This window comes from Manis pentadactyla, chromosome 15, assembly GCF_030020395.1.
Source record: "Manis pentadactyla isolate mManPen7 chromosome 15, mManPen7.hap1, whole genome shotgun sequence".
NCBI classification, from domain to species: domain Eukaryota; kingdom Metazoa; phylum Chordata; class Mammalia; order Pholidota; family Manidae; genus Manis; species Manis pentadactyla.
Genome location: NC_080033.1, coordinates 59,197,773 through 59,224,711, shown reverse-complemented (window position 1 = coordinate 59,224,711; position 26,939 = coordinate 59,197,773). Strand labels below are relative to the sequence as shown.

General features: G+C 49.4%; 2 protein-coding genes across 3 annotated transcripts; one reads left to right on the top strand and one right to left on the bottom strand.

Annotated features, from left to right (window-relative positions):
- TXNL4B (thioredoxin like 4B) lies at nucleotides 1–7,225 on the bottom strand. 2 transcript variants are annotated; one of them, XM_036897653.2, is made up of 5 exons: nucleotides 7,048–7,225; nucleotides 5,205–5,392; nucleotides 4,529–4,694; nucleotides 3,230–3,381; nucleotides 1–1,563 (listed from the first exon to the last, which is right to left on the bottom strand). In XM_036897653.2, the coding sequence occupies exons 3-5, from the start codon at nucleotides 4,658–4,660 to the stop codon at nucleotides 1,398–1,400; spliced, it is 450 nt and encodes a 149-aa protein (XP_036753548.2). In that variant the 5' UTR covers nucleotides 4,661–4,694; nucleotides 5,205–5,392; nucleotides 7,048–7,225; the 3' UTR covers nucleotides 1–1,397. The 2 variants fall into 2 exon arrangements, with proteins under 2 accessions (XP_036753548.2, XP_036753549.2); XM_036897654.2 differs by lacking the exon at nucleotides 5,205–5,392.
- Nucleotides 7,226–7,435: 210 nt separating this feature from the next.
- On the top strand, nucleotides 7,436–24,264 carry DHX38 (DEAH-box helicase 38). The gene is made up of 27 exons (XM_036897678.2): nucleotides 7,436–7,738; nucleotides 9,800–10,141; nucleotides 10,493–10,677; nucleotides 11,358–11,459; nucleotides 12,011–12,158; nucleotides 12,314–12,432; nucleotides 12,587–12,663; nucleotides 13,159–13,314; nucleotides 13,857–14,018; nucleotides 14,210–14,317; nucleotides 14,684–14,796; nucleotides 16,237–16,374; nucleotides 16,747–16,933; nucleotides 17,065–17,250; nucleotides 17,593–17,733; nucleotides 18,074–18,184; nucleotides 18,278–18,394; nucleotides 18,579–18,686; nucleotides 19,100–19,212; nucleotides 19,965–20,173; nucleotides 20,252–20,406; nucleotides 20,844–20,999; nucleotides 21,096–21,230; nucleotides 21,415–21,540; nucleotides 22,027–22,122; nucleotides 22,393–22,514; nucleotides 23,816–24,264. Exons 2-27 carry the CDS (start codon nucleotides 9,819–9,821, stop codon nucleotides 23,898–23,900), a joined length of 3,678 nt encoding a protein of 1,225 aa, XP_036753573.1. The 5' UTR covers nucleotides 7,436–7,738; nucleotides 9,800–9,818; the 3' UTR covers nucleotides 23,901–24,264.
- Nucleotides 24,265–26,939: the final 2,675 nt, after the last annotated feature.

Below are 26,939 nucleotides of genomic sequence, written 5' to 3'. Positions count from 1 at the left end.
TGACAGGAGTGAAGGTGTTTTATTCTTAAGTCTGGGGGAGGCGGGCCTAGAGTTCACTCAGCAGCTCAAAACCATCCCTGGGGCCCAGGCTCTTTATTGTTCTCAGCACATTCACTTCTCATCCAGCGCCGGCTGTGGGGAGGTCCTACGGTGGCTGCTGCAGTTCCGTGCGTGGAAGTGGGGGAGAGGAGAAGATGGAGGTGGTGGTGAAGGGCCTTGCTTTGTCTTATTCCTAGAGTGGCTCTCTCCTTCCATCAGTGCAGGACTGAAAAGCATGCAGCAGCCTTCCTTCTATGCCACTTTCGTTGGAACCAGGTCGGGTGGTCACCTCTCCCTGCAGACAAGGCTTGGAGGAGAAGCACCTGGCCAGGGGGACACACTAGCAGTGACTGTGGAGACGGGGCCTCTGTGGGCCAGGAGGCCGACAGCTGCCCAGGAGGTTGAATGCTGCCTGGTACACGGCCCTCGGGCCCTGCGTCTGTTCTCTCACTCTAGAAAGTCAGTCCCAGTAGTGTCCATGAGGTTTTGAGAGAGAGGCAGTGACTTGCCTAGTGGTGGCAGGTTGTGCCAACAGACACTGGAAGAGCAGCAGTTCTTCCTAACGTTATTAAAACAGGCAAATACCAGAAAGATGATATTTCTTTCTGATAGTTCTGACATCTCTTTCCAGTTGAGTCCTTGAAGTACAATTTTCTGCCTCAAATAGAGGTGCAGCTCTGACTTCTGGAAGAGAGCTGTTCCTGTTTACTAAGGTATGTTAACTATTTTGCTCAAATTGGGTGCTAGACAGTAAAGGCTCAAGTTCTCACTTCTTAGGCAATTTAATAACATAAAAGCTAGTAAATTGAGCAAACCAGGACACTGTTCTACAAATCTAGCTAGTAAGGCTCCAAAATAAAACAAACTTGTCCACTATCAGTAGAGAATTATGTATTCTAAGAGAAACTGGGATAACAAGGACTGGATAATGGGCAAGGGTGAAGGTGAAGGGGGTGTGCACGTACATTCAGGGTAGAAAGTCTTTTTGCTCTTACGGGAACTGTTGTGTGTCAAATAAACATAGTTAAATCAAATTGTACTAGCCAATATGAAGAAGAATTCTATATTATTTTAAGGAATAAAGAAAAAGCACAATATAAAGAGAAATATAAAACAACACACTGGGGAAATGGAGCAGTTGACTTGACTGCTCTGGGTTCTCGGGGAGTCACACTTAGGCACCCCGAGCACCACAGGGCCTGCGTGGTCTGCCACTTGGGGAGGTATTTTCTGGAACAGTCACAGCTCTTCTCTACCGGGATGCTGACGGCGTTCCTCAAGGACTCCAGAGCAGCAGAGCTGGACTCAGGTACTGCTTCAAGATGGGCCTGTCTCTCCAAGTCTGATCAGAGTGACTACTAAATGTCTTGATAGAGAAGGTCATATTTGGGAACATTCTTGGGATCAATAGGACTTTGGACAATAAGTTTTCCCCTCATTGCTCCTCGATAAATTACTTCAATCAAATCTATGAAGTCTTGTTTGGTTTTGAAACTTCCCACAAACTTAGTGTGATCTGGAGACCTAGACGGCACAGAAGACAAACAGTCTCACTCAGAACTTTGAGTAATTACTTCAGGATAGACAAAAGGAATAGCAGCCCCGTTCCTTTCTTCCAGTCAGGGAGACTTAAGACACAAACCTGACAGTGACTGTCCATCTGTGATTACAGAGTCCATTTGAAACATAACTAAACCCAGTGCTGGGGGTCCCTGGGGTAGTGTTGGGGGGCCCGATCATGTGAAAAGCTTCACCTTCAAAAACTCTTAATCACCTCTCAACTCACCATCAACCAGAATTCCCCGGGCGTCGGGGTGCGCGCAGCTTTGTTGTTGTTACTCTTTTTGGCTAGGCACTTGTAAAACCTGTTAACTAGTCATCATCTCTGAGTTCTCATCAGTTTTACTTCTGAGTGTTGGATACTCTTTTTAAAATACTATTTCGAACATCAAGTATGTTTACTCTAAAAATACTTCAGAAAAAAAATTACTAGTGAGGCCAAAGGCCACATTTTGGTGTATATCCTTCTGATTGCGTGTGTATGCATGCACAGTTCTTCTTTCAGTCATGGGAATCACATCACGCAAATTATTTGGCAGTGTGCTTTTTTTCAACATGTAACATTTTTCTTTCAAAGTCATTAAACACACATCTACAATCATATGAAACTGATACGTATCCAGCATTACTCTGTGGACACCTACGTTCTTTCTAAGGACTGTGCTTTCTAAACAATGGTGGGAAGAACACCCATGCAGCCAGTGTTGCCCACTGGCATGAGTATTTCCACTTCAGATAAACTGCAGGGTTAAAATTTTTTACACACTTTTAAGGTGGTAAGTAGTGTAAAAAACCACCCTCTAAAAAGACTGCACCAAGTTAATGCTTATGTCAACTGTGTTCTAGGAGAATAAATAGCTTTAAAATAGATAATATGTAACATGCTTGCAAAGAGATAATACAAAACAGGTACCCAATCTAGATAAGTGAACACCTCAGCCACAGTAAAAAATGGTAAGAATTATGGGTACATTCAAAATAAATATTAAGTATTGGGATGCTGGCTGGCTGGAGTGGAAGGCATTAAAGATATCATGTTACATATTCTTGAGACAGACATCTTTGAAGAATGATTTCAAAATTCTCTGTGTGGCAGAAGACAGGAAACTTGGCTAAGAGAGAAGCATGTCTCAGCTTGCTGGAAGGAACAGCTTTATAAATGCAGCTGACCAGTCCCAGAAGTTTAAGAACAATGACATATTTTTGTTTTAAATGAAATTCCTGGGAAACTCTTAAAAAGGTTCTGTATTTTCTACACGAAAGGGTGGTTAAGCTTCACAAACTGTACTATTCTTTCATACTTACGTAGGCAGTTAAAATTTGACAATTGTACTGGAAATTGTCTCATTTTGCACCAAAGTCTTTCATAAAAAAAAATCAGAGTGCATCCTAGCTGAGGTGAGGATTTAATAATACGGGTAACTGGTGAAACACAGTGCTGTACACTTGAAACCAATATAAGATTGTGGATCAATGATATTTCAATAAAAAAGAATTGAGTGCATCAATTGAGAAAACAGTACCGATACAGGACTCACAAAGCCACTATCGCATGACAATAGGTGAGCTGAAACTGCTTAGATCAAAGAAACTTTTAAGGCTATAATGACTTCATGTCAATCTAACTTACCCATAATCCACTTTCATATGCTGCCCATTGAAGAAAAACACAGTGGATGGAATATAACTGATGTCAAAATAGTGTGTATAAACTGGAGTTTGGTCCACATCTACCAAGTATATAGAGGCCATTTTACTCAAGTCAGAAGAGGTCTTAGAAAGCTGTAAATGAGGAGAGAGATGCAGGTTAAAATAAGAGAGTAGCTTCTGTTTCTTCTCTGCAACTTTTTACTGGGCTAAGAATGGATTTGTAAAATCCATGCTCACTTAAAAGAAAAAACTAAATCACTCAGAAATATGAACTACAGATACTGAGATTACCCCATCTTCCCTTCCAAAATCCCCATAAGTCAAAATTCTAACCAGAGTAGCAAACCCTGAATTGGCACTGACTGTCCAAGTGCTCTACACTTACTACTCATTTACTGCGTGCATCCCTAGGAGGTGTGCACATTGCAGTGCCCATTTCATAGGTGAGGAGACCAAGCCACAGGGAGGGAATCTGTCCCTGGCCACAGCTACTAAGCAGTGAGGCTGGGATTTGACCTCAGCTTGGCTTCAGAGTCTACACTCTTGATCTCTGTGATCTTCCCTCCCACTACAGCTGAGGGTTGCAATCCTCTGGCCCCTTGGCCCAAGGTTACCATATATTACAGACCCATTTTTAATCACAATGAGGATTCTTGCACTGGATCCACACTGCGCAGCAGCAGAAATGGTGAGAAGAGGTCTTAGACATTGGGTAGGAGTCTCTCTTTCTAATAAATGGTGACAGATTAAGTCTCCTGTGTCCCATACTCCCTTCCCTACTCATCAATGTGAAGATGTGTAGTGTAATCAGAGATTCTCATCAGGCAGCATACTAGACAAGTGTATTTGCAGGCAGAGAAAACAAACTCAAATCTCAGCTCTTCAATTTAGTGGTTTTGTATCTGGGAAGTCACCAGACCTCCCTGGCATTCACCTCATCTCCCATTTTGGGAACAGTAATTATCTCACTGCTGTGAGCACCAAATAAGATAATGTTCACAGATGCTTGTTAATAATGTTTCTGGTCTTCTATTGCCTTGGTGGTGAAACTGAGCTTCCACAGCTGCTGTGGGGAAGGACATCTGGAAGGGGTTCAGCATAATCACAGTTTTGGGGGTTCAGCTCATGGCAGGCACATGATCAACTCTAAGTGAAAATGTGTTAATGAATGAACAGCTATATCTCTGGGCCCTGCCTGCTCCTTTGCATGCACTTTGCAGATGTTGAAGTGAGAAGGCGTAGATTTTTAGGAAAGTATTTACCTAAAAAATTCACTTACAATATCATCTAGCTGCAGACAGACAGGATCCTCATCTCTCCCAAACCTGAGAACCAACACCTTCTCTGCAGTACTTTTTATTGCCTGGTCCACTTCTTTTTTGCTAGTCAGCTTGGGCAAGAGGAAGCTCATCTTGAATCCAAATGTTAATTCTCAACTGTCAGTCCTGAAATTAATTTTTGGAGTAGGTAATAAATATTTTTCTTTCAAAAGGGATTCATACAATGTAGTATCAGAAAAGTAAAAGCAACCCACCAAATACAGAAACTGGTGGCAAGTAAGAACACAGTTTAAAAAGAAACAATAAAGGCATACTATGAAAAATCTCCTTCTCTCTGTCTCCCCTCATCTAGCCCAGCTCCCACTGCCCTATTTCTCCCCACACCAGGGAACTCTCATTAGTTTCTCATGTATCTTCTAGTTTTGTTATGCACTCACAAAAAAATACAAATATACATTCCTACTAACTCTTACCCAAAAGATAGCCTAGCTTGTTCTGTAAGTTGGGGTTCTATGAGGAAAGAGATGACATCCTCAAATTTGGTTATTTGAAGACACTTTCATTAAGGCAAGGTGTAGAGAAACAACAGGGTGTAGCGCTGTACTCTGGGGCTAGTGACAGAGTGACACTGTTCCCACCCCTAGGCCTCAAGGAGTCATGGGAGGGAGTAGTTACCAGAATCCTGTGGCTGAGATGGCTGAGTGGAGAAGGCTGCTGCATAGGTCAGCCTGCAGCTAAGGGATGCCACCATTCTCCTCCCTCCCTCTGATCTCCTGCTAATGTTCCCACTGGCCGACTCCAATAAGAAGCAGAGGCAGGCAAGCCTCCTGGTCCCAGAGCACTTCAGCAGAGGAAGAGTGGATCTGGAGGGGCAAATGACAGATGCCCAGCACACATATCTTACCACTCTTCTACAATTTGCACTCTGGCTAACATAGAGATCTTACCATATCTCTGTATAGAAAACTCCCACATCCTTTGTCACAACAGCATACAATTTCACGCATTTACCACATCTTTTAAACAGTCTTTTATTGGTGAACATTTGTATTATCATGAGTCCTGGTTTCTTGGTACCTTACTAAATGCACCTCATCACATGGCAAACATCAATTAAGAGTGTGTATGAAAACCACACACACACACACACACACACAAATCATAAAATACTGATGTGAAAGGAGCAAATCCTAGTCTAACCCCCTCATTTTCAAATTGGTTTGCTTATAGTTACAGTTTTAGCTACAAGAACAAGGCCATCAAATTTTCAGTCCAGTATTACTTTTATTACAATAAGCTCCTATTGATTGAGAAACTCTTCGATCAAAAGCTTTATTTTTGAGTCCATTCATGGGAGACTCCATTGAGATACTTGGTATTTTGAATTCAGTTCCAAAGTTGGTTAATGTTACGAAAAGGGAGGATTACTCCCTCCCTCCCTTTCTTGTGATGTTACATTTTAAGATATGAATTAATAAGACTTCATATAGGAAATGAAATTGTTCCAGGAAGAGGTCATACTTTAAACAGGAAATCTGGTTGCAACAAGAGACTTTATCAAATGTGAGCAGAAGAACAAATTCCTGATGGAAAGGAAAGCCGAAGAGGAGATGGATCAGTCCTACCACTAGAATTCAAGCGAATAGCAACTCCTGTATGTTATTGAAAAACAGGAGGAAGAGAGCAGAAGGCAAAATTGTCACAGGGAGGGGGCAAGGGAAATGGATAAATATTGGAAGGAGGAGAGAGAAATTGAGATCACACCTGAGAAAATGTCCAAAGCAAAGGATACCAACAGAGACTTCACCAAGGAAGAGGTACAAATGGACAGTAAATATATTTGGGAAGTTAAGCTTTACTAGTAAGCAAGGAAAAGCAAATTAAAATATATAAATAAATAGCATTAAATTGGAAAAGATCAAACAACAATGGCAAGACTGTGAATGAAAGGGCAGGCATTCATAGTCCCCTCTGGAATGCAGAAAAGCAAAACTTTCCTAGAAAGGAAATTGAAGTACTCCTTGAGCAGCAGTTCCATAACTGAGAATTAATTCTTAGTTAATAATCAGGCATACGCACAAAGATTTATGTACAAAAATTATTCATATTTATAATGGTGAAAACCTAGAAACAACCTAAATGGCCATCAATAGGGGATTGGTGAAATAAAAGTACAGTTCTGCAAAGTACTGTTACACAGCCACTACATATCGTGTTACATGTGCCCGTTTCACAAATGAAAAGTTCTCATGATAAAGATGTTATGAAACAGTATATAAAGTGTAATTCCACTTTTGTACAAAACCCATATAATGCATCTGTACATATTTACATGGAAAAATAACTGGAAATAAATATCCCCAAACTCCCCCACTGGTTCTCTGCGAGCGGCCAGGTGATTATATTTACGTCGGTGCCGTGCGTCCTTATTTTTCCAAAACACTCGATATATAGTTTTTATATAATGCCTGTGGTTGGGCACTCCTGGCCCAAAACTGCTGGGGAAGACGATACTTACTTTATTTGTACAAGTCACCTCCCTCTCTTCCACTTGAGGACCGTCAGCAACCCCAACCTTCTCTCCAAAGAGTAGAGACACTGGCGCCTCCTTTCTTCCGTCCCATCGGCCACAGAAGCCCTAACCCCAAGCAACTCCCTGCTGTTGCATAGCAACTCTCAAGGTTCCCTTAAGAAGACGGAAACGGAAAAAAAATGCACAAGCGCGGTAGATGAGCGCGCGGGCGCCGCCCGCTCAATAGTCCAATAAACAGAAGGGGTTCTTCTGGTTACCGCCCACTTTTCCCGGCTTTAACCGGAAGCTAGAGTCACTTCCGCCCTTGGGAAAGACGGTCGCCCCCATTCTCGCTCCCTCCTCCATCTCAGATTGGAGGCGGGCTCTCGCCTCTTAGGCTAAGCGTGATTGGTCTCAAGGAGACGCGGAAGCGCCTTTGGGCCGAGCCTCGGAGGAGACGCTCTAGGCTGGCGGGCCCGGGGCGTTCTGTCGCACGTTCGTGCCGGGAGCCGCCGTTTCCGGGCTGCTCTGGGTGGCCTCCTTGGGCGGCTAGCGGGGGCCGTGCAAGGTATTATGGGACAATCATGGCGGCTCTCGAAGTGTGGCTCCCGACTCTGTGAGGCCGTCTCAGCGAGGAGTGCTGGCGCCCAAGCCTCAGAATCTGGGACGGGGGTCCCCGAGAGTCGGCCGTGGTGAGGTGAGTGTCTCCTCTTCCCTCCCCACTCGCCCATCGCCAGTCACGGCGGCTCCAGGCGGCGGTTCTCGGTCGCTCGCTCGGGTCCGGGCCCGGGTGTGTGAAGTCCGGGCCCTGTCACCCGACGTGCCTTACTCGCCCCGGGGATGCTGCGCCCGGCCGGCCGGCCCAGGCCTTGCTCCTCGCCCTGCTCAGATCCTGCCGCCCGGCGCGGCCCCACTCAGGTCCAGGGGGCTGCCGGGGGTCGTCCTCACGCTTCCTCGGGCCTCCGCCGTAGCCCGCTCGGAGACTGGTGCCCAGGGCTCCCTGTGTAGGGCTGGTGCCTTCCTCGTGTTTGTCACGGTGGTATTTATACCACTGCCTCTTCTGTTAGAGTGTCAAGTCCAAGAGGGCGAGGAGTTTTGTCTGTTTCGTTCTCTGCTCTCATCTATTGCCAAGAACAGTGATGGGCTCACAGAAGGCAACTCAACGAATAATTGTTGAATGAATCAATCCAGTTTCATTCTTCACTGTTTTTTCGTACCGCATGCGGCTTCTTCGCCATTCATCCTTCCCCAGAATCCAGCGCCTTAACTCTCTATTCCTTCTCAGCAGCTAGTTCTAAGCCCCATCTGTCAGACTCCCTCTTATGCTGTTACTAGCTTCCCTTGCTGTCTTAGGAATGTTTTGCTTCCTGTTCTTTTGTCAGTTTACATTCATTTATTTGTTCATCAAAGGTTCATTGTGCTAAGCACTGGGTACAGCATCGACAAGACAGACAAGGTTCTCTTAACTGCATAGAATGGCATTATAGGAGTATATTTTCTAGTTCAGACCACTGCTGAGCAGAACCTGTATATATCTACCTTCCTATTTGGATTTCCTTATATGCATACTGATGTCACCAATATGCAGCTTACCTTTTTTTCTTCTGTTGATGGCATTTTTTTTCACAATGCACCTCTTGTTTCTGTGTCCATTACTATATGTCTAGTCTGTTTGGGCAATAATCCTCTATGGAGCTGTGCTTGTTAATTAGAGCCAGGCAAAACACTCAGGATTCTGGTGGTACCCTACTCCCCGACAGTTCCTTTGCTACATTGATTTGTTGGAATGAGAGGAGTTATCCATTCGTGTATGTTTTTAGGTGGATGGTTTTAAGTGGATGGAAGGTTAAGAGGAGTTTGTTACAAGTTGAGAGCCAGGAAATCTTACAGTCAACTAAATACTTTTCAGAAACACCATGTAACCTAGTGCTTCTCATTAATATTTTTGATGAACATGGATTATTTTAAACAGTTTTTGACTGCTGTGAGGTAATTCTTTTCTAAAAAACACAACTGTTCCGAAATAAGTCACTAATGTATGGATCAGATGAATGGTAGCCTTATACACCAACATCTCTAGTTTAAAGGGAGTTTACCTGTATCTGGAGATTAAAGGGAGGGAGAGGTAGAAGAACTCAATGAAAAAAAATGGCAAGCGACCCAATCACTACAGAGGAGCACAACAAATAAAATAATATAACAATTACATTTATGTACTCCTTTATGGTTACAGAGCGCTTTTGCATACACTTTATTGTTTGAACTTTATTGTTTGATTCTCAGAGTAATTCCCTGGATTAGATAACGCAAAAAGTACTATACAATTATAGAAATTACGCTTATTCAAAGATTAATTTATTTGCTTATAATCATACAGGTAGCAAATGTCAAGAGCCTGGATTTTAATTGAGGTTTCTGACCTAAAATCTAGGGGCGTTTCCCCTAAACTTTTATAGATGCCATCATGCTCTAGTAAGTGTTCCTTAATAAAGTCTGGGTGGTATCTTCTTGGACCCTGGTGTTTGGGTATGTGCATGTGTGGCTATTTCTGATGTGTGTTGGGATTGGAATTGGAGGATTTTTGAGATTGTCAGTGACATGGCAGCAAGGTCTTGGCAAGAGGTAGCTAAAGAAGTTCTGTTTTTGATGGGGAGGTTAACCCCCTGAATTACCTGTAACTACGATTATCCTGGGATATAGCAAAGCCGAGCCTTTTGTCCTCTTATTTCCAATACCAACTGGTTTGCCTTCCTTCTAGAGAAATCCCAGAACCTGTCATGGCAGACACCAGAGAGGATGCCTCAATCCATCGACTGGAAGGCACTGATCTGGACTCTCAGGTCGGCGGTCTGATTTGCAAGACTAAAAGTGCAGCTAGTGAACAGCATGTCTTCAAGGCCCCTGCTCCCCGCCCTTCATTGCTGGGACTGGACTTGTTGGCCTCCCTGAAACGGAGGGAGAGAGAGGAGAAGGATGAGGGGGAGGACAAGAAGAAGTCCAGAGTCTCTTCCTACAAGGACTGGGAAGAGAGCAAGGATGACCAGAGGGATGCTGAGGAGGAGGGCAGTGACCAGGCGGGCCGAAGTAGCCGGCAAGACAGGTAATGGTGTTAGGATGGATTGGCCCAAAGGGAATGAAAGTGGAGGCCAGAAAATAACATCCTGTGTTTATATCTGTTTTTTTGATGGGCATGTAGAGCTTTATAATTTTATTATGATTCTATAATGTTGAGGGTAGATAGGAATTGGTATTTTCTTCAGATTTGTGGGGAATGTTCACAGCTGACTGAAGAGTACATGATGGAGCCTAGCTATGCTTCGGGTTGTTGCTGGATGTAAGCCTGCTATTCTAGGGAGATAAAGTGGGAAAGGACAGGTCAGCTAGCCAGAGGTTTGGGGGCAAGTTTTTCTCCTGTGGAGGGGCCCTTTACCAGTCACCCTCCCTGCTTCAGACATTATCGACCTGCTCGGGTAGAGACTCCATCCCACCCTGGTGGTGTGAGTGAAGAATTTCGGGAACGCAGTAGGCAGAGAGAGCGGGAGCGACGAGAACATGGCGTCTATGCCTCATCCAAAGAAGAAAAGGATCGGAAGGAGAGATCGCGGGACCGAGACTGTGACCGCAAGAGAGAGAGAGGTGAGCTGCCCAGCGTAGTTCCTGTGGCCCGTTAAACACTTGAATTTACATGTTGGCCTCTTCCTTTTGCAGGAGTTTCTATGACACCTGGTAATCGGGAGCCCTATTTGCATAATGTCAGCCTGGTTGGTTTTGACCCTCTTGGGACTAGGAATAGCAGGCAGTTTAGGAGCTGTTACTTGCAACATAGCTGCTTGGCTTGAGTGTGTGGTCCTCTTTTTATTATGAAAATGGGTGACAAAGGTGATAATGGGTAGTATGTATAAGAAACCAGAGTTTACAATAGTGTTGCTGATAGAGAAAGGACAGTGCTAGGGAGCAAGGCTAGACACAGAACACTGGATATCAATGCTGGCTTTGCTCAGTATTGTTTTTAAGTTTTATAGCTTATAGACTTGTAACTATTAAACAGCTATTCAGTATATAGACTTGTAACTATTCTTTTTTGAATTTTTGCAGGAAAATAACTGTTACTGTGAGTTTGAAACTTTCTAGACAGTAACTATTTTTCCCTTGAAAGAATTGGGATATGTGAGTTTCAGGAGCCCATGGATCGCATTAGAGCAGTGCAGGTTGCACCTGTGAGTGAGTGGGAAGGCCTGTCCTTTCTCTAGGGTGAAGACGGGTGAAAGTTAGGGCGGGGCACATGTTTTCTAAGCTCTGTGTGTGACTCTTGACAGATGAACGGGATAGAAGCAGGCATAGCAGCAGATCGGAGCGAGATGGAGGATCGGAGCGCAGCAGAAGAAATGAACCAGAGAGCCCGCGACACCAACCTAAAGGTAGGTTGTGAGGGGTCAAGTACAAAAGGCAGGTTGAGCGACCCCCATCCTCAGTGGGATTGTTGTGGGCCAAGTCAGAATTCCTGATTCCACCATGAATTTCTTGGAATACTTGGTTCTGAGTGATGTGGGAAGGCCCTGGACCTCTTTGTTGCAGTGGATTTAAGGTGCTGGGCTGCTTTGCTGAATGTCCAGTTTTCCAAATGGCAAGAAAGTATAGGGACCTGGGGAACAGAAAAAGGATTTATTAAAAAGAATTATTTGTATTCCAGAGGGGTACATTTGCAGAGATAAATTGGGTATTCGTTAAAATGTTATGCACAGATGAAATGTGCGTAAATGATATTTAAGGATATTCCTTAAAATGTTATAGAACTGAACCCTTAAAATTCAGGTATCTTTAAAAACTGTCAGAACCATCTTATCCATTAAAACAAGTTTATAAATGGTAAAAGAAAGAAATTTTGGGAATTGACTTTTCGCTAGTAGTTGTAGAATCATGTGCTGGTTAAATTGGATACATCCTGTGGATGTGTCTTTTGTGGCCTCAGATGCAGCCACCCCTTCAAGGTCAACGTGGGAGGAAGAGGACAGTGGCTACGGCTCCTCAAGGCGCTCTCAGTGGGAATCGCCCTCCCCAACACCTTCCTATCGGGATTCTGAGCGGAGCCATCGGCTGTCCAGCCGCGATAGGGATAGGTGATGTTCTGGGTGGAACAGCCCAGTTTCTCTGGGTGGGTGGCAGAGGGCGGGCCTGATGAGGGCAGAGCAGTCTGGGCTGGGAGGGCAGATGATGGCTGGGAACATGGCTCAGCTTAGTGACTGCTGGTGATACTGACTCTGCTGTTTTCCAGGTCTGTGAGGAGCAGGTACTCAGATGACACACCTCTGCCAACCCCATCCTACAAGTACAATGAGTGGGCTGATGACAGAAGACACCTGGGCTCCACGCCCCGTCTGTCCAGGGGCCGAGGTAAGGCCGGTGGAGGTAGGAGGCAGTGAAGCAGGGCTGCTCATTCCAGTGAGGCTGCACAGAGCTCTGGAGCTGTGTGGCTTTGCAGTCTGTTGGTGGCCACTGGAGAGAAGCTGGGGTTGTGTGGACTCACCTGCTACATGTTCCCCTGCAGGACGCCGTGAGGAGGGCGAAGAAGGAATTTCATTTGACACAGAAGAGGAACGGCAGCAGTGGGAGGATGACCAGAGGGTAAAAACCTGACACCTTGGAGGGACCAAATGAGGCCTCTATAGGTGGGTGGGCGACAGGAGGTGTCAGAGTACAAGGACATGAGTGATGCTGTGGTGGAACTGGACTTTGATGCGGGCAGTTGACACTGGACAGTTTCAGGGAAGCTGAGCCTTGTTATGTCTCAAAGCCCTGGAATCTCTTTCCAGAGGCCCAGGCTGCAGGGGAAACGTCCCACCTAGTGCAGGTCAGACCTAAGGTCAGTTGTGTTGGTGCCACCACGCGGTACATCTGGGAAGTGCTGTCATAATCAGCCATTTAAAGGCTTAGTGTATACAGCTGGCCCTGCAGCTCTCCAGAAGGCTCATCTTGGAGCGGGTGATCGCTCCTGCACCTCTCGCGAGGGTTGCTCCACCGCGCCAGTGACGCCTTACCAAACATCTCCTCCCCTTGGACCATGTCTTGTGCATAAACCATCTGCCCCTTGTTCTCACTGCCTCGTCTCACGTGCTGCAGCAAGCTGACCGGGATTGGTACATGATGGATGAGGGATATGATGAGTTCCATAACCCCCTGGCCTGCTCCTCTGAGGACTACGTGAGGCGGCGGGAGCAGCATCTTCACAAACAGAAGCAGAAGCGCATTTCGGCCCAGCGGAGACAGATCAACGAGGTGAGGCTGCCTGCAGTGGTTGGGGCAGGTTCAGCTGGAGCTGGGGGCATGCGGGAGAAGCAGCGGGTCACGTGCCTGTGAGGACGGCACAGCTTGTCTCCCCGTTGCTGAGGTACCAGATGTAGCGATGCCTCTGGAGGTGGAGGAGTGGGTGTGGAACCTTCCACTAGCTTAGGAGAAAACCCCAACTCCTGACTTCCCTCTTTTGAAGCCCTTCCTTTCCGGGTGCTGTTGATGGGAACTGGTAGGGTGGGGCCTGGCTCAGGGGTCTGTGTGTTCTTTGCCTCTGAGTGGGGCTTGGGGACAGTCACCATCTGTATGTCCACACAGAGGTTCTGACTTAGAGAGTGCTGCTTCTTGGAAAAAGCAGGTGATTGGGATCAGCAGCTCTTCTGTCTAAGGAGCTGCAGGGTGGAGAGGCCAGTGCCACCTCTGTAGCCCCATGACCCTTCTCTCTAGACTTGATGTGTGGTCTTCCCTGGTGGCCTTTCAGGATGGCCTGTGGGTGCAGTCTGAGCGTGGCCCCTGTTGTGTCCTCACAGGATAATGAGCGCTGGGAGGCCAACCGCATGCTCACCAGTGGGGTCGTCCAGCGGCTGGAGGTGGACGAGGACTTCGAAGAGGACAGTGCAGCTAAGGTGCATCTGATGGTGCACAACCTGGTGCCCCCCTTTCTGGATGGGCGCATCGTCTTCACTAAGCAGGTGAGATTCCTCTGTGGCCTGAGAGAAGAGAGCTCAGAAAGACCTCATAAAGAAAGAAGGGGGAGGCGAGGGAACAAGTCCCCACCACGGCAGGGCGGCGACCCCTTTCACTGACTAGGGCGGCCATGCAGTGGGCCTTCTCGTGGAGGCCAGGGATGATGGGAGTTTCTCTGTTCCCCAACCCGCCGCAGCCAGAGCCTGTAATTCCAGTCAAGGACGCCACTTCGGACCTGGCCGTCATAGCTCGCAAGGGCAGCCAGACGGTGCGGAGGCACCGCGAGCAGAAGGAGCGCAGGAAGGTGGGCTTCTGGTCTCCTGGGGCCGGGGGGCTCTGTGTGCTTCCTTGGTTTTCTCCTTTTTAAAATCTGATTGGATCTCAGGTAGGGTTCCTATAGAAGGTAGAGGACACTCACAGAACAAGAATCAGCCCGTGGAGGAGGGCGTTGCTTCCCTCCACCAGCGCCTTTGTAGACACAAGCACAGGGCGTGACGTGGGAGCTTGAGGTTGAGGCCTGGGGTGTGCGGCTTGGTGCGTGCGGCTTGGTGCCACTGCTGCCTGCCGGGGTTACCACCCGCTAGGTGAAGCCTCTTGTCAGGCAGCTCGGGTTCCCAGCGACACATTTGTGAGCAAGGTGGAGCTGACTTGCTTTCCATGTCCTTTTCAGGCTCAACACAAGCACTGGGAGCTGGCTGGAACCAAGCTGGGAGATATAATGGGTGTGAAAAAAGAGGAGGAGCCAGATAAGGCTCTGACAGAGGACGGGAAAGTGGACTACCGGTAGGAGTCTCGCCGACAGTGGGCCGTCTCCGAAGGCTGGGGCCCTCAAGGGCACTCGCAGAGGAACCGTCAGAGTTCATGGCTTGCGAAGAGCACTGATGGCACTTTGAGTCTTCTGGTGTCTTCTGGTCCCTTCTTCCTGGTCTCCCTCCTAAACCATCTTCAACTTTTTCTAGATGTTTCCTACTGTCGCCCCTGCTACTGTAGGGGTTTCCTTTGTGCCAGAGAGTGTTGAACACCTCACAGATACTTGCTCACTGAGGGAGGAGAATGAGGCCCAGGGAGGTTAGGGGTGAGGTCCCCCAGCTAGTAAATGGCATCAGGATAAGACCCAACAATCTAGCTTTGGAGCCCACTCTGGTAGCCACTCTGCTAAAGTGCTTCTCAGGAGTTCAGTGCAGGAAGGCGGGATGTGCCTTCTTTAGATTTCAGTTCATCCAGTTTTTCACAGAGGTTCAAAAATAGTGTTATCTTATCAGGTAGTGACTTCCCCGTTCATAGAGGTATTTAAGCAGATGTTGGGTAACTGCTCATTGGGATTCCCACATAGGGTAGGTGGCTGGACTCTGATGTCCTACTGAACTGTCACTGAGTTACTAATTCTCTGAACCCCTGTGAGCAATGGCCGAATTAGAAGTTGGTGGTATTGATCAGCCCTTGTTGGTCCCTAGTGAATTTATTCTCTTAGGCACTAATTATTAGCTAGCTAAGAATGACTGTGCAATTAGAAATAGGAAGCCTGACAGAGCACGGGTGGATCTAACCACGAGTCTCCTGGGGGAGGGCTGGGTGGGGACTGCCCGGCCCCAGGAGTGCTGAGCTGCTCTCTTTTGCTATGTGGTCTTGGGAAAATTACACAGTGCTTTTGAGTCTTGGGATGTATACACGCGTCAGTTATTTGAGTGCTTTCAGTAGAAGTTGTAGGTAAATATTAAAGGGATTGGTCTCACAGTTCTTTGAAAATAAAGCTTTACAGACTATGCCTTCCTGCCTAGAGGAGGGAGGAGGTCTGACCTTGGCCCTGACTCTGCGACTGTGACTCCCGCTTGTAGCCCTTTAAAGGTTGTGCCAAAATTGCCCAACAGTATTCCGGACAAGGTGATGACCTCTGGCTTAGCTACTCTTCTGGTCAAACCCTTTGTGGGGGAGAGGATTTGCCCACTTGCTGATCTGTAACTCCTCTGAGTCATATTCAGCTCTGTTTGACCCCGGGGGTGTTGGCTATGTATGGGTGATGGATTCTCAGACAGTTGTTCTGGTCCCTTAGGCCTGAGGAGAAAAGAAACAGCCCAGAATACTTGGCTGCTCTAGTGTCCCAAAGCTTTGCCGCACCTTGTTGAAGTGGTGGTGGTCTTGGGTGAAGGAGGAAGGGCAGTGACCCAGTCAGGAAGGAAAATGTGGGAGATCGTGTGGGGTGCTTAGGCTGCCGTGTGTTCTCAGGACAGAGCAGAAGTTTGCAGATCACATGAAGAAAAAAAGCGAAGCCAGCAGTGAATTCGCAAAAAAGAAGTCGATTCTGGAGCAGAGGCAGTACCTGCCCATCTTTGCTGTGCAGCAGGAACTGCTCACTATTATCAGGTAATCCGCCGCTCGGCCTGGAGCTCCAGCATTGGATCAGGGGTTTCCTTCGTCTCCTGTGTTTACTCAATAGCTCTTTTCCTTTTGGGCTTTACATCTGATGGAAAAGGGAAAGAATTTTTGTCTCTGACCTGGGTTCCCTGGGCGACTTTGCATAAAGCAAACAAGATGGCATCATTTTGTTGCCGTTCACTTGTTTGAACCTCACTGTCTCCTGGACGTTCCCTGTGGTGTCTCGGTCTGGGAGCTGTCGTCCCGGGGAAACCGTCCTCGCTAAGCAGGCGTGCTTCTTAGACAGCCAGATGTGGGGGTTGGACATTCGGAGGTGGCCTCACTCTGGCCGACTCTCCCTTTGCCTCCTCTCCCTTGTAGAGATAACAGCATCGTGATTGTTGTCGGGGAGACAGGGAGCGGTAAGACCACACAGCTGACCCAGTACTTGCATGAAGACGGTTACACGGACTATGGGATGATTGGGTGCACCCAGCCCCGGCGTGTGGCCGCCATGTCGGTGGCCAAGAGAGTCAGTGAAGAGATGGGGGGAAGTCTTGGTGAGGAGGTGAGTGGCCATGAGGGCTGAGCCTGTAGTTATTACCTGGAAGCTTCCGTCCATTTGAGCCGAACTGCTAAGGCCTGGACCCGGTGTGGGCTGTGCTAGAGGTCTCCTGAGCCATCTCTCCCCTCCTCCAGGTGGGCTATGCCATTCGCTTTGAAGACTGTACTTCAGAAAACACCTTGATCAAGTACATGACTGATGGGATCCTGCTGCGCGAGTCCCTCCGGGAAGCGGATCTGGATCACTACAGCGCCATCATCATGGACGAGGCCCACGAGCGCTCCCTCAACACCGACGTGCTCTTTGGGCTGCTCCGGGAGGTGAGGGCTGTGGGGCCAGTCCCTCTGTGCCCATCGCTCTGACCAGTGCCGCCAGTAGTTGGTGACCCAGGTGCTCCAGGCGGGCCGGGGTCTCTGACAGGCCGGAGCTTGCCGGCCTCAGACCTGGCGGTGTAGCTTACCCTGTCCTCGCGCCACTGAGTGACTCACGCCTTTCTTGGCTGTGGCTCCGTGGGTTCTACCTTCAGGACTGTGGTGAATTGAATGTGCCAGTTTGTCGGCTTTGGTTTCTGTTTCATTTGGGAGCAATGTTGGAGTGACTGGAGGGTGGAAGCTCAGGGATCCCAGCCCGTGGGGGAGCCTCTGACCAACCTCCCTCCTTAGGTGGTGGCTCGGCGTTCAGACCTGAAGCTCATTGTCACTTCGGCCACTATGGATGCAGAGAAATTTGCTGCCTTTTTTGGGAATGTTCCCATCTTCTATATCCCTGGTCGTACTTTCCCTGTTGACATCCTCTTCAGCAAGGTACTGAGGTCTCCTTTTTTTGACCTGACCCTGACCTCTGTTGGAGGGCATGGGGTAGGGTACTGAGTTAGGAAAAGTTTTGTGGCTGCTGTGGGGAGGCTGGGGTAGCCTGCAGCTCCAGGACTCAGAGACAGAGAACTGTGCTCTGGGGAGGTTTTGTTTTATTATTTCTTTGGGAGTGGAAGTGTGGTGCTCAGGGAAGGCAGCCAGGCCATCCACAGGTGCAGCAGCCCTGAACGACTGCTGGCTTGAGCCCCTGACTAGTGAGTGGCTGCTGGTTCCCAGAGGGGTGCTCTGCACTTGCCTCTGAGGGTGTCCCTGTCCCTGGCTGGTGTTGCAGACCCCACAGGAGGACTATGTGGAGGCCGCCGTGAAGCAGTCCTTACAGGTGCACCTGTCAGGAGCCCCTGGGGACATCCTTATTTTCATGCCGGGCCAAGAGGACATTGAGGTGCGTGTGTTGGTCACGGTGTGATGACTGGGTGTATCCTGCACATGAGAGTTTGGGTCTCTGGTGTCTCACGGCTCCTGTCTGTGCCCTCAGGTGACCTCAGACCAGATTGTGGAACATCTGGAGGAGCTGGAGAATGCACCTGCCTTGGCCGTGCTGCCCATTTACTCCCAGCTGCCCTCTGACCTTCAGGCCAAAATCTTCCAGAAGGTGTGACAGCAAGAATGTCTGTTCTGGGTCCCCAACCTTTGGGTCTCCTCAGATTCCTGCGAAGGAGGGCAGGAGAGAGAGAGCAGTTACTCTCTGGCAGGGGTGGGGTGCACTTCCCACTGTGGAGTCTTTCTTGCCTGAGGCCCTACAGCCCGCCTTCCCTGCACGTCCTGCCTGACTCTAGGCTCCAGATGGCGTTCGGAAGTGTATCGTTGCCACAAACATTGCTGAGACATCTCTGACTGTCGATGGTATCATGTTTGTCATCGATTCTGGCTACTGTAAATTGAAGGTAAGAGAAGACACAGTCGCTGGGGCCCTGGGCCTTCCCCCAAAGCGAACTCGGCTTCGGCAGTGGGAAGGCAGGCCTGGCGTCCTCAGCCCATGAGGGATGCACACGGAGGTCTGGGTGGTATTTAAGAGGCTAACATTTGAGTGCTGATTTTGCCATGTACTTGATTCAGTTAATCCTTGTGACAAAAACTCTGTGAGGTCCGTGATTTAATAACTCAGTAGAGATCACAGAGCTGGTATTTGTGGGGAAATTTCTTGAGTTCCCTGGCTTTAAAAGGATGGCTGCCTGCATCACTAAATAGTTTGCTTGTGATACTGTAGCAACCAGGGTTTGTCTGTCTTTGTCTCAAGGCTGCCGCCATTTCATCCCTCACTGTGTCCTTAATCAGCTTTTTGTTGCCCTCTTTCTAGGTCTTCAATCCCAGAATTGGCATGGATGCCCTGCAGATCTATCCCATCAGCCAGGCCAATGCCAACCAGCGGTCGGGGCGAGCCGGCAGGACGGGCCCAGGTCAGTGTTTCAGGTAGGAGCCCTGTGCTAGCCTGCTTCCTGGGGCAGCGCTGGGATTGCCGAGTGTGGAGCCTGGGCTGGGGCGGGGGGATCGGACTGTGATCCAGCAGAGGGGGGCCGGCCCTGGAGCTGAGCCCTGAGGCGGGGGACCGATGTCGGGGCTGCCACTCAGTGGTCCTCTTCTCATAGCTGCTGGTGGAAGAAGAAGCCTTTCCAGGCAGCTCTGAGGTCTGGGCAGCCTTGGGTTTTAGGCAGACCTAGGCTGAAGCTCCCTGCAGTGGAAGACCAATGATTACAGCGTGCCTCCCTGCAGAGGACAGTACGGGACACATTACCTCATTGGTTCTTTTTAACTTTTTCAGTTGTTCTCTTTTTGTTTGTCCTGAATTAAAAAATAACATACTCACTATAGAAATTCAGAAAATACACACAAATATAAAGAAAATAATATCCAGCCATAATTCTAGTCCCAGGGTCATTGGTTCCAGAAGTGAGACAGATGTATAGGGAATTTCAGCAGAAGAATGGATTGGCAGGACTGCATTTTGAATAGGTGGAAGTTCATGATTCAAAGGGAAATTTGGAGGTCGGGGGAAGAAATGAGAAATTCTCCTCCCTGCTGGTGGCTTCACCTGTACTGGCTGTTCTGGGAGATAGCCCCGGTCCCCCCGCAGGGACGGCGCAGGCGGCCAGCATGTCGGAGGGGCGCGGCTGGGCAGTGAGGCGGTAGGGGCCGCGGCACTCCCCTGGTCTTCTCTCTGGCAGGCTGTACACCCAGAGTGCCTACAAGAATGAGCTCCTGACCACCACGGTGCCCGAGATCCAGAGGACCAACCTGGCCAATGTGGTGCTGCTGCTCAAGTCCCTCGGTGTGCAGGACCTGCTGCAGTTCCACTTCATGGACCCGCCTCCCGAGGACAACATGCTCAACTCCATGTACCAGCTCTGGATCCTCAGCGCCCTGGACAACACAGGTGCTGCGGCCTCTGGCCACTAGGGTCTCTCCTTCTTGGCTCCGCTGTGTCTGTTGAATATCTGCTCCTCTCTCCTAGGTGGTCTGACCTCCACGGGGCGGCTGATGGTGGAGTTCCCACTGGACCCAGCCCTGTCCAAGATGCTCATTGTGTCCTGTGACATGGGCTGCAGCTCCGAAATCCTGCTCATTGTCTCCATGCTCTCGGTCCCGGCCATCTTCTACAGACCGAAGGTGGGGGGATGGTGTCCAGCTCTCTGCTCAGTAGCCTTGGGCTGTTTGTGGGCTTGAGGAAGGATTAGAGAGGGGAGTAGTTTCTCTTTCTGGTGTTAAAATTGGATGGAGGGGCAGGAGTCAGAGTGTCCAAAGAATCGTTTTGCTCTTTTCTGTTAAGCAGCTTGGGTAGGGGAAAGGATGGGCTAGATCAATGGCTCTCAGGTTGTACTTTGGAAAATTTACAAAAGCATATTTCATCTTCTAGTATGGTTGTGCCTGAACCCTCACCTTTTAGAATACATATTTTGTCATGAACTATTTTCCCTACATTGTTAGGGCAGCATATTGACATATTTGTTACATGTGTTGGTGGGTGACAGGGTGAGTACCTCTGCATCTTCTCCGCAGAGCTGGACTCCCTGCCTCCTTAGAGTAAAGCCCTTCTGTCCTCTCAGGGCCGGGAAGAGGAGAGCGATCAAATCCGGGAGAAGTTCGCTGTTCCCGAGAGCGATCATCTGACGTACCTCAATGTCTACCTGCAGTGGAAGAACAATAATTACTCCACCATCTGGTGTAATGATCACTTCATCCACGCCAAGGCCATGCGGAAGGTGGGGGCCGTGGTCCATATAAGCAGGCTGCTGGGGTGGGGTGGGAGGTGGGAAAGGAGGGCTCCAGCCTTGCCTGCCCACCCTGCCCTGCTCCAGGTCCGGGAGGTGCGGGCTCAGCTCAAGGACATCATGGTGCAGCAGCGGATGAGTCTGGCCTCGTGTGGCACTGACTGGGACGTCGTCAGGAAGTGTATCTGTGCTGCCTATTTCCACCAGGCAGCCAAGCTCAAGGTGAGCCCAGAGGAGCCTGGTGGCCCTGTGGCCTCTCCCAGGCCTGATACTTATACCAGCACAAAGTTCTTCCTTTCCTGCTGCACAGTTCTGCAAATGTGGGCAGACAGTGCTGTAAGGGATGGGGTGCTGCCCAAATGAGCAGCATCCTCCTGACGTGGCCACCTGTCGTGTCTCCCCCTAGGGAATCGGGGAGTATGTGAATATCCGGACAGGGATGCCCTGCCACTTGCACCCCACCAGCTCCCTCTTTGGAATGGGCTACACTCCGGACTACATAGTGTATCATGAGTTGGTCATGACGACCAAGGTGAGTCTTTTCCAAGACAGCTGTTATGAGGCAGTCCCACTTGCCTGGGCCAGGCCTTTGTAACCCTTCCCTGCCCTCTGGGAAGAACTTTGCACCCGGGAGACTTGAGGCACCTGTATTGCTTTGTGGGGAGCTGACGGTTTTCATCTGGGGTCTTGGGAAGCTTGCACAGAGTAACCTCTACCCTCTAGGTTACAGGGGCCTCGGCTGTGCCAGTAGGATTCTTTCCTACATGTGGCTTGGGATGAGCGATTCCTCTTGGTGTCATTAGAAGGGTTTTTCGAGGGATACTGAGGGGCATTTTTTCCAGCTTGGAGGAATCTGGATGTGAGAAAGGAATAAAATTCCATTGTCCGGTCTTCCCTGCCTTTTTTCTGCCTCACAGGGCTGGGGGGAGGGCCCTTTGCACACACCTAACTGTGGAGTGGTGCTGGGAGGGACAGCGTTGGCCGGCTGTGAACACGACACTGGCCCTTCTGCCTGCAGGAGTACATGCAGTGTGTGACTGCTGTGGATGGAGAGTGGCTAGCAGAGCTGGGCCCCATGTTCTACAGCGTCAAACAGGCAGGAAAATCTCGGCAGGTAAGGATCTTTCACTTTCCGTGGAGGTTCTGCTTGCCTGGGGGATCCATTGGTGACAGAGTTAGGACTGAGTCATGCAGTGTCTGTCCTGAGTCAGTGGGAAAAGTAGCCTCAGCCTCAGGAGGAAAGATGGCTTCGGTGCTGGGGCAGTGGCCTCTGCGCGCCGTCGCCATCTGCACAGCGCCTGGCTTGCAGCGGGAAGGTGGGTGTAGAGGCTGCCTCACCTGCCTGTCCCCAGCGGTCCTCAGCACCTCTCTCACCCTTCTCTAGGAGAACCGCCGGCGGGCCAAAGAGGAGGCTTCCGCCATGGAGGAGGAGATGGCGCTGGCTGAGGAACAGCTGCGAGCCCGGCGGCAGGAGCAGGAAAAGCGCAGCCCCCTGGGCAGTGTCAGGTGAGCGTCAGCCTTGGGACTCTGGCCAGGATGGAGCCGGCCCCTGGGAGGCCCCAGGGACCAGCCTGAGAAGCCAGCCAGGCCCCAAGGCAGGATCGTGATGGAAAAGACGTTGAATGTGTCGTGAATTGGTGACACAAGCTGACTGTGGTCATGTGGGGACATGGGAGGGGTTCCAGACCCATCTGCAAGGGGCTGTGGTGCATCCCTGACCCCCAGTCATCATTTGTTCTGTTGTACTGAGGGTCTGCGGTGGTTCCAGCTTCACTGAGGAGGGCGGAGCGCCTGTGTCTGCTGCTCCAGAATTGGGTGGAACCTCTCGGGGTGGGGGCATAGTCCTGCACGGGTCTGCCCTCACTTCAGACACTGGCCGCAAGTTCAGACACTCTCACTTCTCTTACAAATTTGGGGAACCCCATGGACTCCCTCACATTTGATAATTTGTCAGAACCACTCATAGAACTCAGGGAAGTACGATATTTAAAAAGACAGTTTATTGTAGCCAAAGGATACAATCAGAAACAGCCAAAGGGAGAGATGCCTAGAGAGTTCTGGGAGGGTCCAAAAGGCGAAGTTTCCATTGTTCGCACGGCCACATTACCCTCTTAGCACACTGACGTGTGAGAGGGTATCAGACCATTGCCAAGCAGGGAGGCTCACCTGAGCTTCAGTGTCCAGAGTTTTATTGGGATTTCATTACATAGCCACGAATGACTGAATCAAAACCCACGTGATTAACTCAATGTCCAGACCCCTTTCTCTCCCCAGAGGCTGGGCTGGCACCAGGCTGGTTCCACGCACAGCCCTCTGACCCCATGGTCAGTCTTTCTGGCAGAGCCAGCCCTAATCCTGAGTCATCTCATTAGTGCAGGCTCTCAGGTGTGGTCCAGGGGCCCACCGTGAATGACAGACACTCCCATCCCTCAGAAAATCCCAAGGGTTTAGAGATTGCCCCCCAGGAACCGGGGACAAAGGCTAGCTAGATTCTTCATTGCACAGCTGGAGTGGTGGCCTGCCGAGGTGGACGGAAGGCTACCTCCGTAGCTCACCTATGGGGTATAAAAGGAGTGGTTAAAAAATCTTCTCTCACAGCAGTCCTTAGTGGATATCAGAGTGAGGCGGAGTCTTATTCTGCTCCCCATCATGAATGGGGACCTGGGGAGTAGAAGCGTGCTGGGGGAAGAAGACCCTTCCTGTCCCAAAGCCTGCTGACACACCAGGCAGAAACCCCAGGTCCTACAGTGTGTTCTGGTTGGAGTGAATAGCGGTGTGATTCCCGACCCCTCTTTCTGTGCCTCCAGGTCTACAAAGATCTACACCCCAGGTCGGAAAGAGCAAGGGGAACCCACGACCCCTCGCCGCACCCCAGCCCGCTTTGGGCTATGAGCTGAGGCTGTCCTTGCAAAGGATGGAAGCCAGCTCTGGAGTCACACCCCGGGCGTCCTGACAGACCTGTCGCCTGTGTGCGTCTGGGCCCCTGGGGGAAGTGCTGCTGAGGCCCAGCTCTGCAGTGGAGGAAGTAGGAGCGCCTCAGCGCAGGCGCGGGGCAGAGCAGCCGAGGAGCCGCTCGGGAAGTGGCTGGACCCGTCGCCGCCAGGAAAACTGTCCCTGGACACTTGCTGTATAAAAGACTTGGCCATGACTATGTTTTTTAAAGTTCATGTGTAAAGCGGCAAAATAGACCTAGAGGGAATTGTAATTTGGTTATAATTCAGGATTTGGAAATAAATTTATTGTTTGTAAAATGTCATTGCATTTCTGACTGTTCCCGTTTCCCTCACCACCCTAAACCACATACTAAAGAGAAGACGGGCAGGACCCTGACCTGATGGATTTTCCTTAGGTGGATCCTCCTAGAACCTTAGCTTGCCTTAAGGCAGCACCTCCAGGTTGGCAGGGTGGGACATAGCCGACAGGGAAGGACAATGGCCTGGGGCAGTGGGTGGACCAAGCCCTGAGGTGCCCAGCTGTTCCTGAAGCTGATAGGCAGGGCAAGGCCAGCCAGCAGCCCAGAAGTTGGAGGGAGGTGGGCAGGGGGTCGCTGTGTATTAACAAAAATGGAGTGAAATGTTGCTTATTGATTGATTTTCAGGTAAAAGATGACCTAACGCTGGAATCACGAGTCTTTTCTGTTAAGTAGCCTAAGTCCACTGAGCTGGCTTTTGGGATATCTGGTTCTTTGTGTCACCTATGTTCCTTGTTGCGTGATTCCCTAGGGTTGGCTTCTGCCAGGTGTGCAGGTTGCAAGGTTCTGTGCTGGGGCGCAGTCACCGATGGGCTTGGGACTGAAGCAGGGTGATACTAGCCCAGAGCTCAGCGCGACCCCCTGGGTGCCTGGCTCATGCTGCTGGCTGTTGGCTCCGCTCTCTTTCTCTCTGTTCCTGGAATTGGAATTCCCATGTTATAGCTCAATGTAAGTTAAAACTTAGGTCAATGTTCTGGGTGAGTTGGGAAGCCAGGCTTTGTGAGCCAGAACCGGTTACCACCACTACTTCAATTCTTTTTACCTCTAACCACCTTTATTGGGAATGCAGATGGAAACTGACTTCACAGCTGTGGAGGAAGATGATAGGGCTTCTGGTTGCTTGCCTGGGAAGGCTTCTAATCTTGGCCCCAGGTCGAAGGGCCTGGAGAAGGTGTCTGCCTGCTCTGGAGAGAGAAGTAAGCTGGGTGTGTGATCTCTGCAGACTTGGGGTCAGGATGCAACAGAACAGGAAAAAGACTAAGGTTCTAGTTAACGACTTTATTACTAACAGGCCGTGACCTTGGTCACAAACTTACCTGCAAGTCCTTTAGATCAGAAAATGAGGCCAGGAGGAGATGAAAACCACAAGTCCAGCCCAACCTTCTAATTTAAAAGCAAGTGACACCTGGTGAAGGACACCTGGCACACACAGGTGTCCCAGGATGAGTGAGGAGGTCCCCACCCCCCAGGGACTCCCCCTGAATCTGTTCTGGTATTGGGACTTCCTAGGAGTCTGTTTGGACCTGTGTCTCCAGTGTTTTCTCTTCAATTATGGACCCTTTCCATTCAGATCCACCTTAAAAGTTTCTTTCAGCTTTAATATGCTGATTCTCACCATCTCTTCCTCAGATGATAACAGATTCTTTTTCTAGAGGAACAAAATCATTTCTGTGACAATGGCCTTGAAATGGCTATCAGGCTTCACGGTGTGAGGGAACACTGAGGCTGTTGAACTGGGTGTCTTTACAGGGGTCCCCTGCTTAGCTCTCAGTCATTTGCATTTATCCTTGAATGCCTCGTTGACAGTAATAGGGTACTTTAGACACCTTAGAAACAGCAGGCTCATTCTAGGGGCCCCAGAGCTGGCTTGCCAGGCCCTGTCTATGGCAGGAAGCTTCCCCCTCAGTTGGGCCACACAGAGAAAGCTCAAAAGACAAGTGCCTAAGTGGCAACGTGGTGGTTGCACGTTGCTCTCCCTCCCCTTTAGTAAGGAGGTGGGCTGAGGTGGCTGCTGTTTGCTCTGGGTTCCTTTAGTTCAGGGGGAGAAGAATTATACTCTGGGTGGGTAGAAGAGGGTCTGCCACAAAGGGTTCTGTGGGCCCAGCCACCAGAATCTCAGTGACACCTTCCCACTGGGTGGCCAAAGCACTTACTTTTTTTTTTATAATCCCCTTGGTTAAGTCCTAGCTTCATGAGCATTTCCTTTTACTTTTTTGTAATTTTTTTAAGAGCAGTTTTAGGCGCACAGCGAAATTGAGCAGGAGATACAGAGATCTCCCACATACTCCCTTCCTCCCGACACCCAGCCTCCCCCACCATCAACGTCTCCCACCATCAACATCTCCCACCAAAGTGGTTTCATTTGTTTAAATTGATGAACCTACATTGACAACATCATTGTCCTACAGAGCCTATAGTTTACATCAGGGTTCACTCTTGATATTGTACATTGGATGGGTTTGGACAAATGTATAATGACATGTATCCACCATTATAGTATCATCCAGAGACTATTCAGTTGTTCAAACTACTTCTTAAGGAACTCCTTTGGTTGTTTCTTAAAGAGTTCTAAGCAGGCACCAACTCAGCTTCCCTGCCGGTTCTCTTATCTTCAGAGAAACTACATTTCTCGGAGCCCAGCCCCTCTCCTCGGTCAGGTCACCTGCCTAGCTGGGCTCAAAGGCCAGCTGGCTGGGTGACATTGTTTTTCTGGCTCTGCTGCCCCTTTGCTCCTGTAACTCAATGCCTGCTTTGCTCCGCTGTAATCACCCAATGGGAAGTGGAAGACAAGCTTGAAAGTGTACAACATTCCAAGAATCCCACTGTTGTCACTTTGGCTAAAAATCTTAAACCTTTTTGTAAATTATAGAGACAAAATGCCTTCTGAGTGGATTGTGCTGGGGATTTTAATGACGTTGAACTTTTGCTAGAATAAATGAGCCCACAGGCTAGAACTAGGA

Excerpts from the sequence above, each read along its gene's own strand:
- TXNL4B (XM_036897653.2), bottom strand. The coding sequence starts at position 4,660 with ATGAGCTTCCTCTTGCCCAAGCTGACTAGCAAAAAAGAAGTGGACCAG. Across the intron at positions 3,382-4,528 it reads GTCTGCAGCTAGATGATATT|CTTTCTAAGACCTCTTCTGA; the intron begins GTAAGTGAATTT and ends CCTCATTTACAG. Across the intron at positions 1,564-3,229 it reads CATATGAAAGTGGATTATGG|GTCTCCAGATCACACTAAGT; the intron begins GTAAGTTAGATT and ends TGTGCCGTCTAG.
- DHX38 (XM_036897678.2), top strand. The coding sequence starts at position 9,819 with ATGGCAGACACCAGAGAGGATGCCTCAATCCATCGACTGGAAGGCACT. Across the intron at positions 17,251-17,592 it reads TCTTTGGGCTGCTCCGGGAG|GTGGTGGCTCGGCGTTCAGA; the intron begins GTGAGGGCTGTG and ends CTCCCTCCTTAG. Across the intron at positions 17,734-18,073 it reads TTGACATCCTCTTCAGCAAG|ACCCCACAGGAGGACTATGT; the intron begins GTACTGAGGTCT and ends CTGGTGTTGCAG.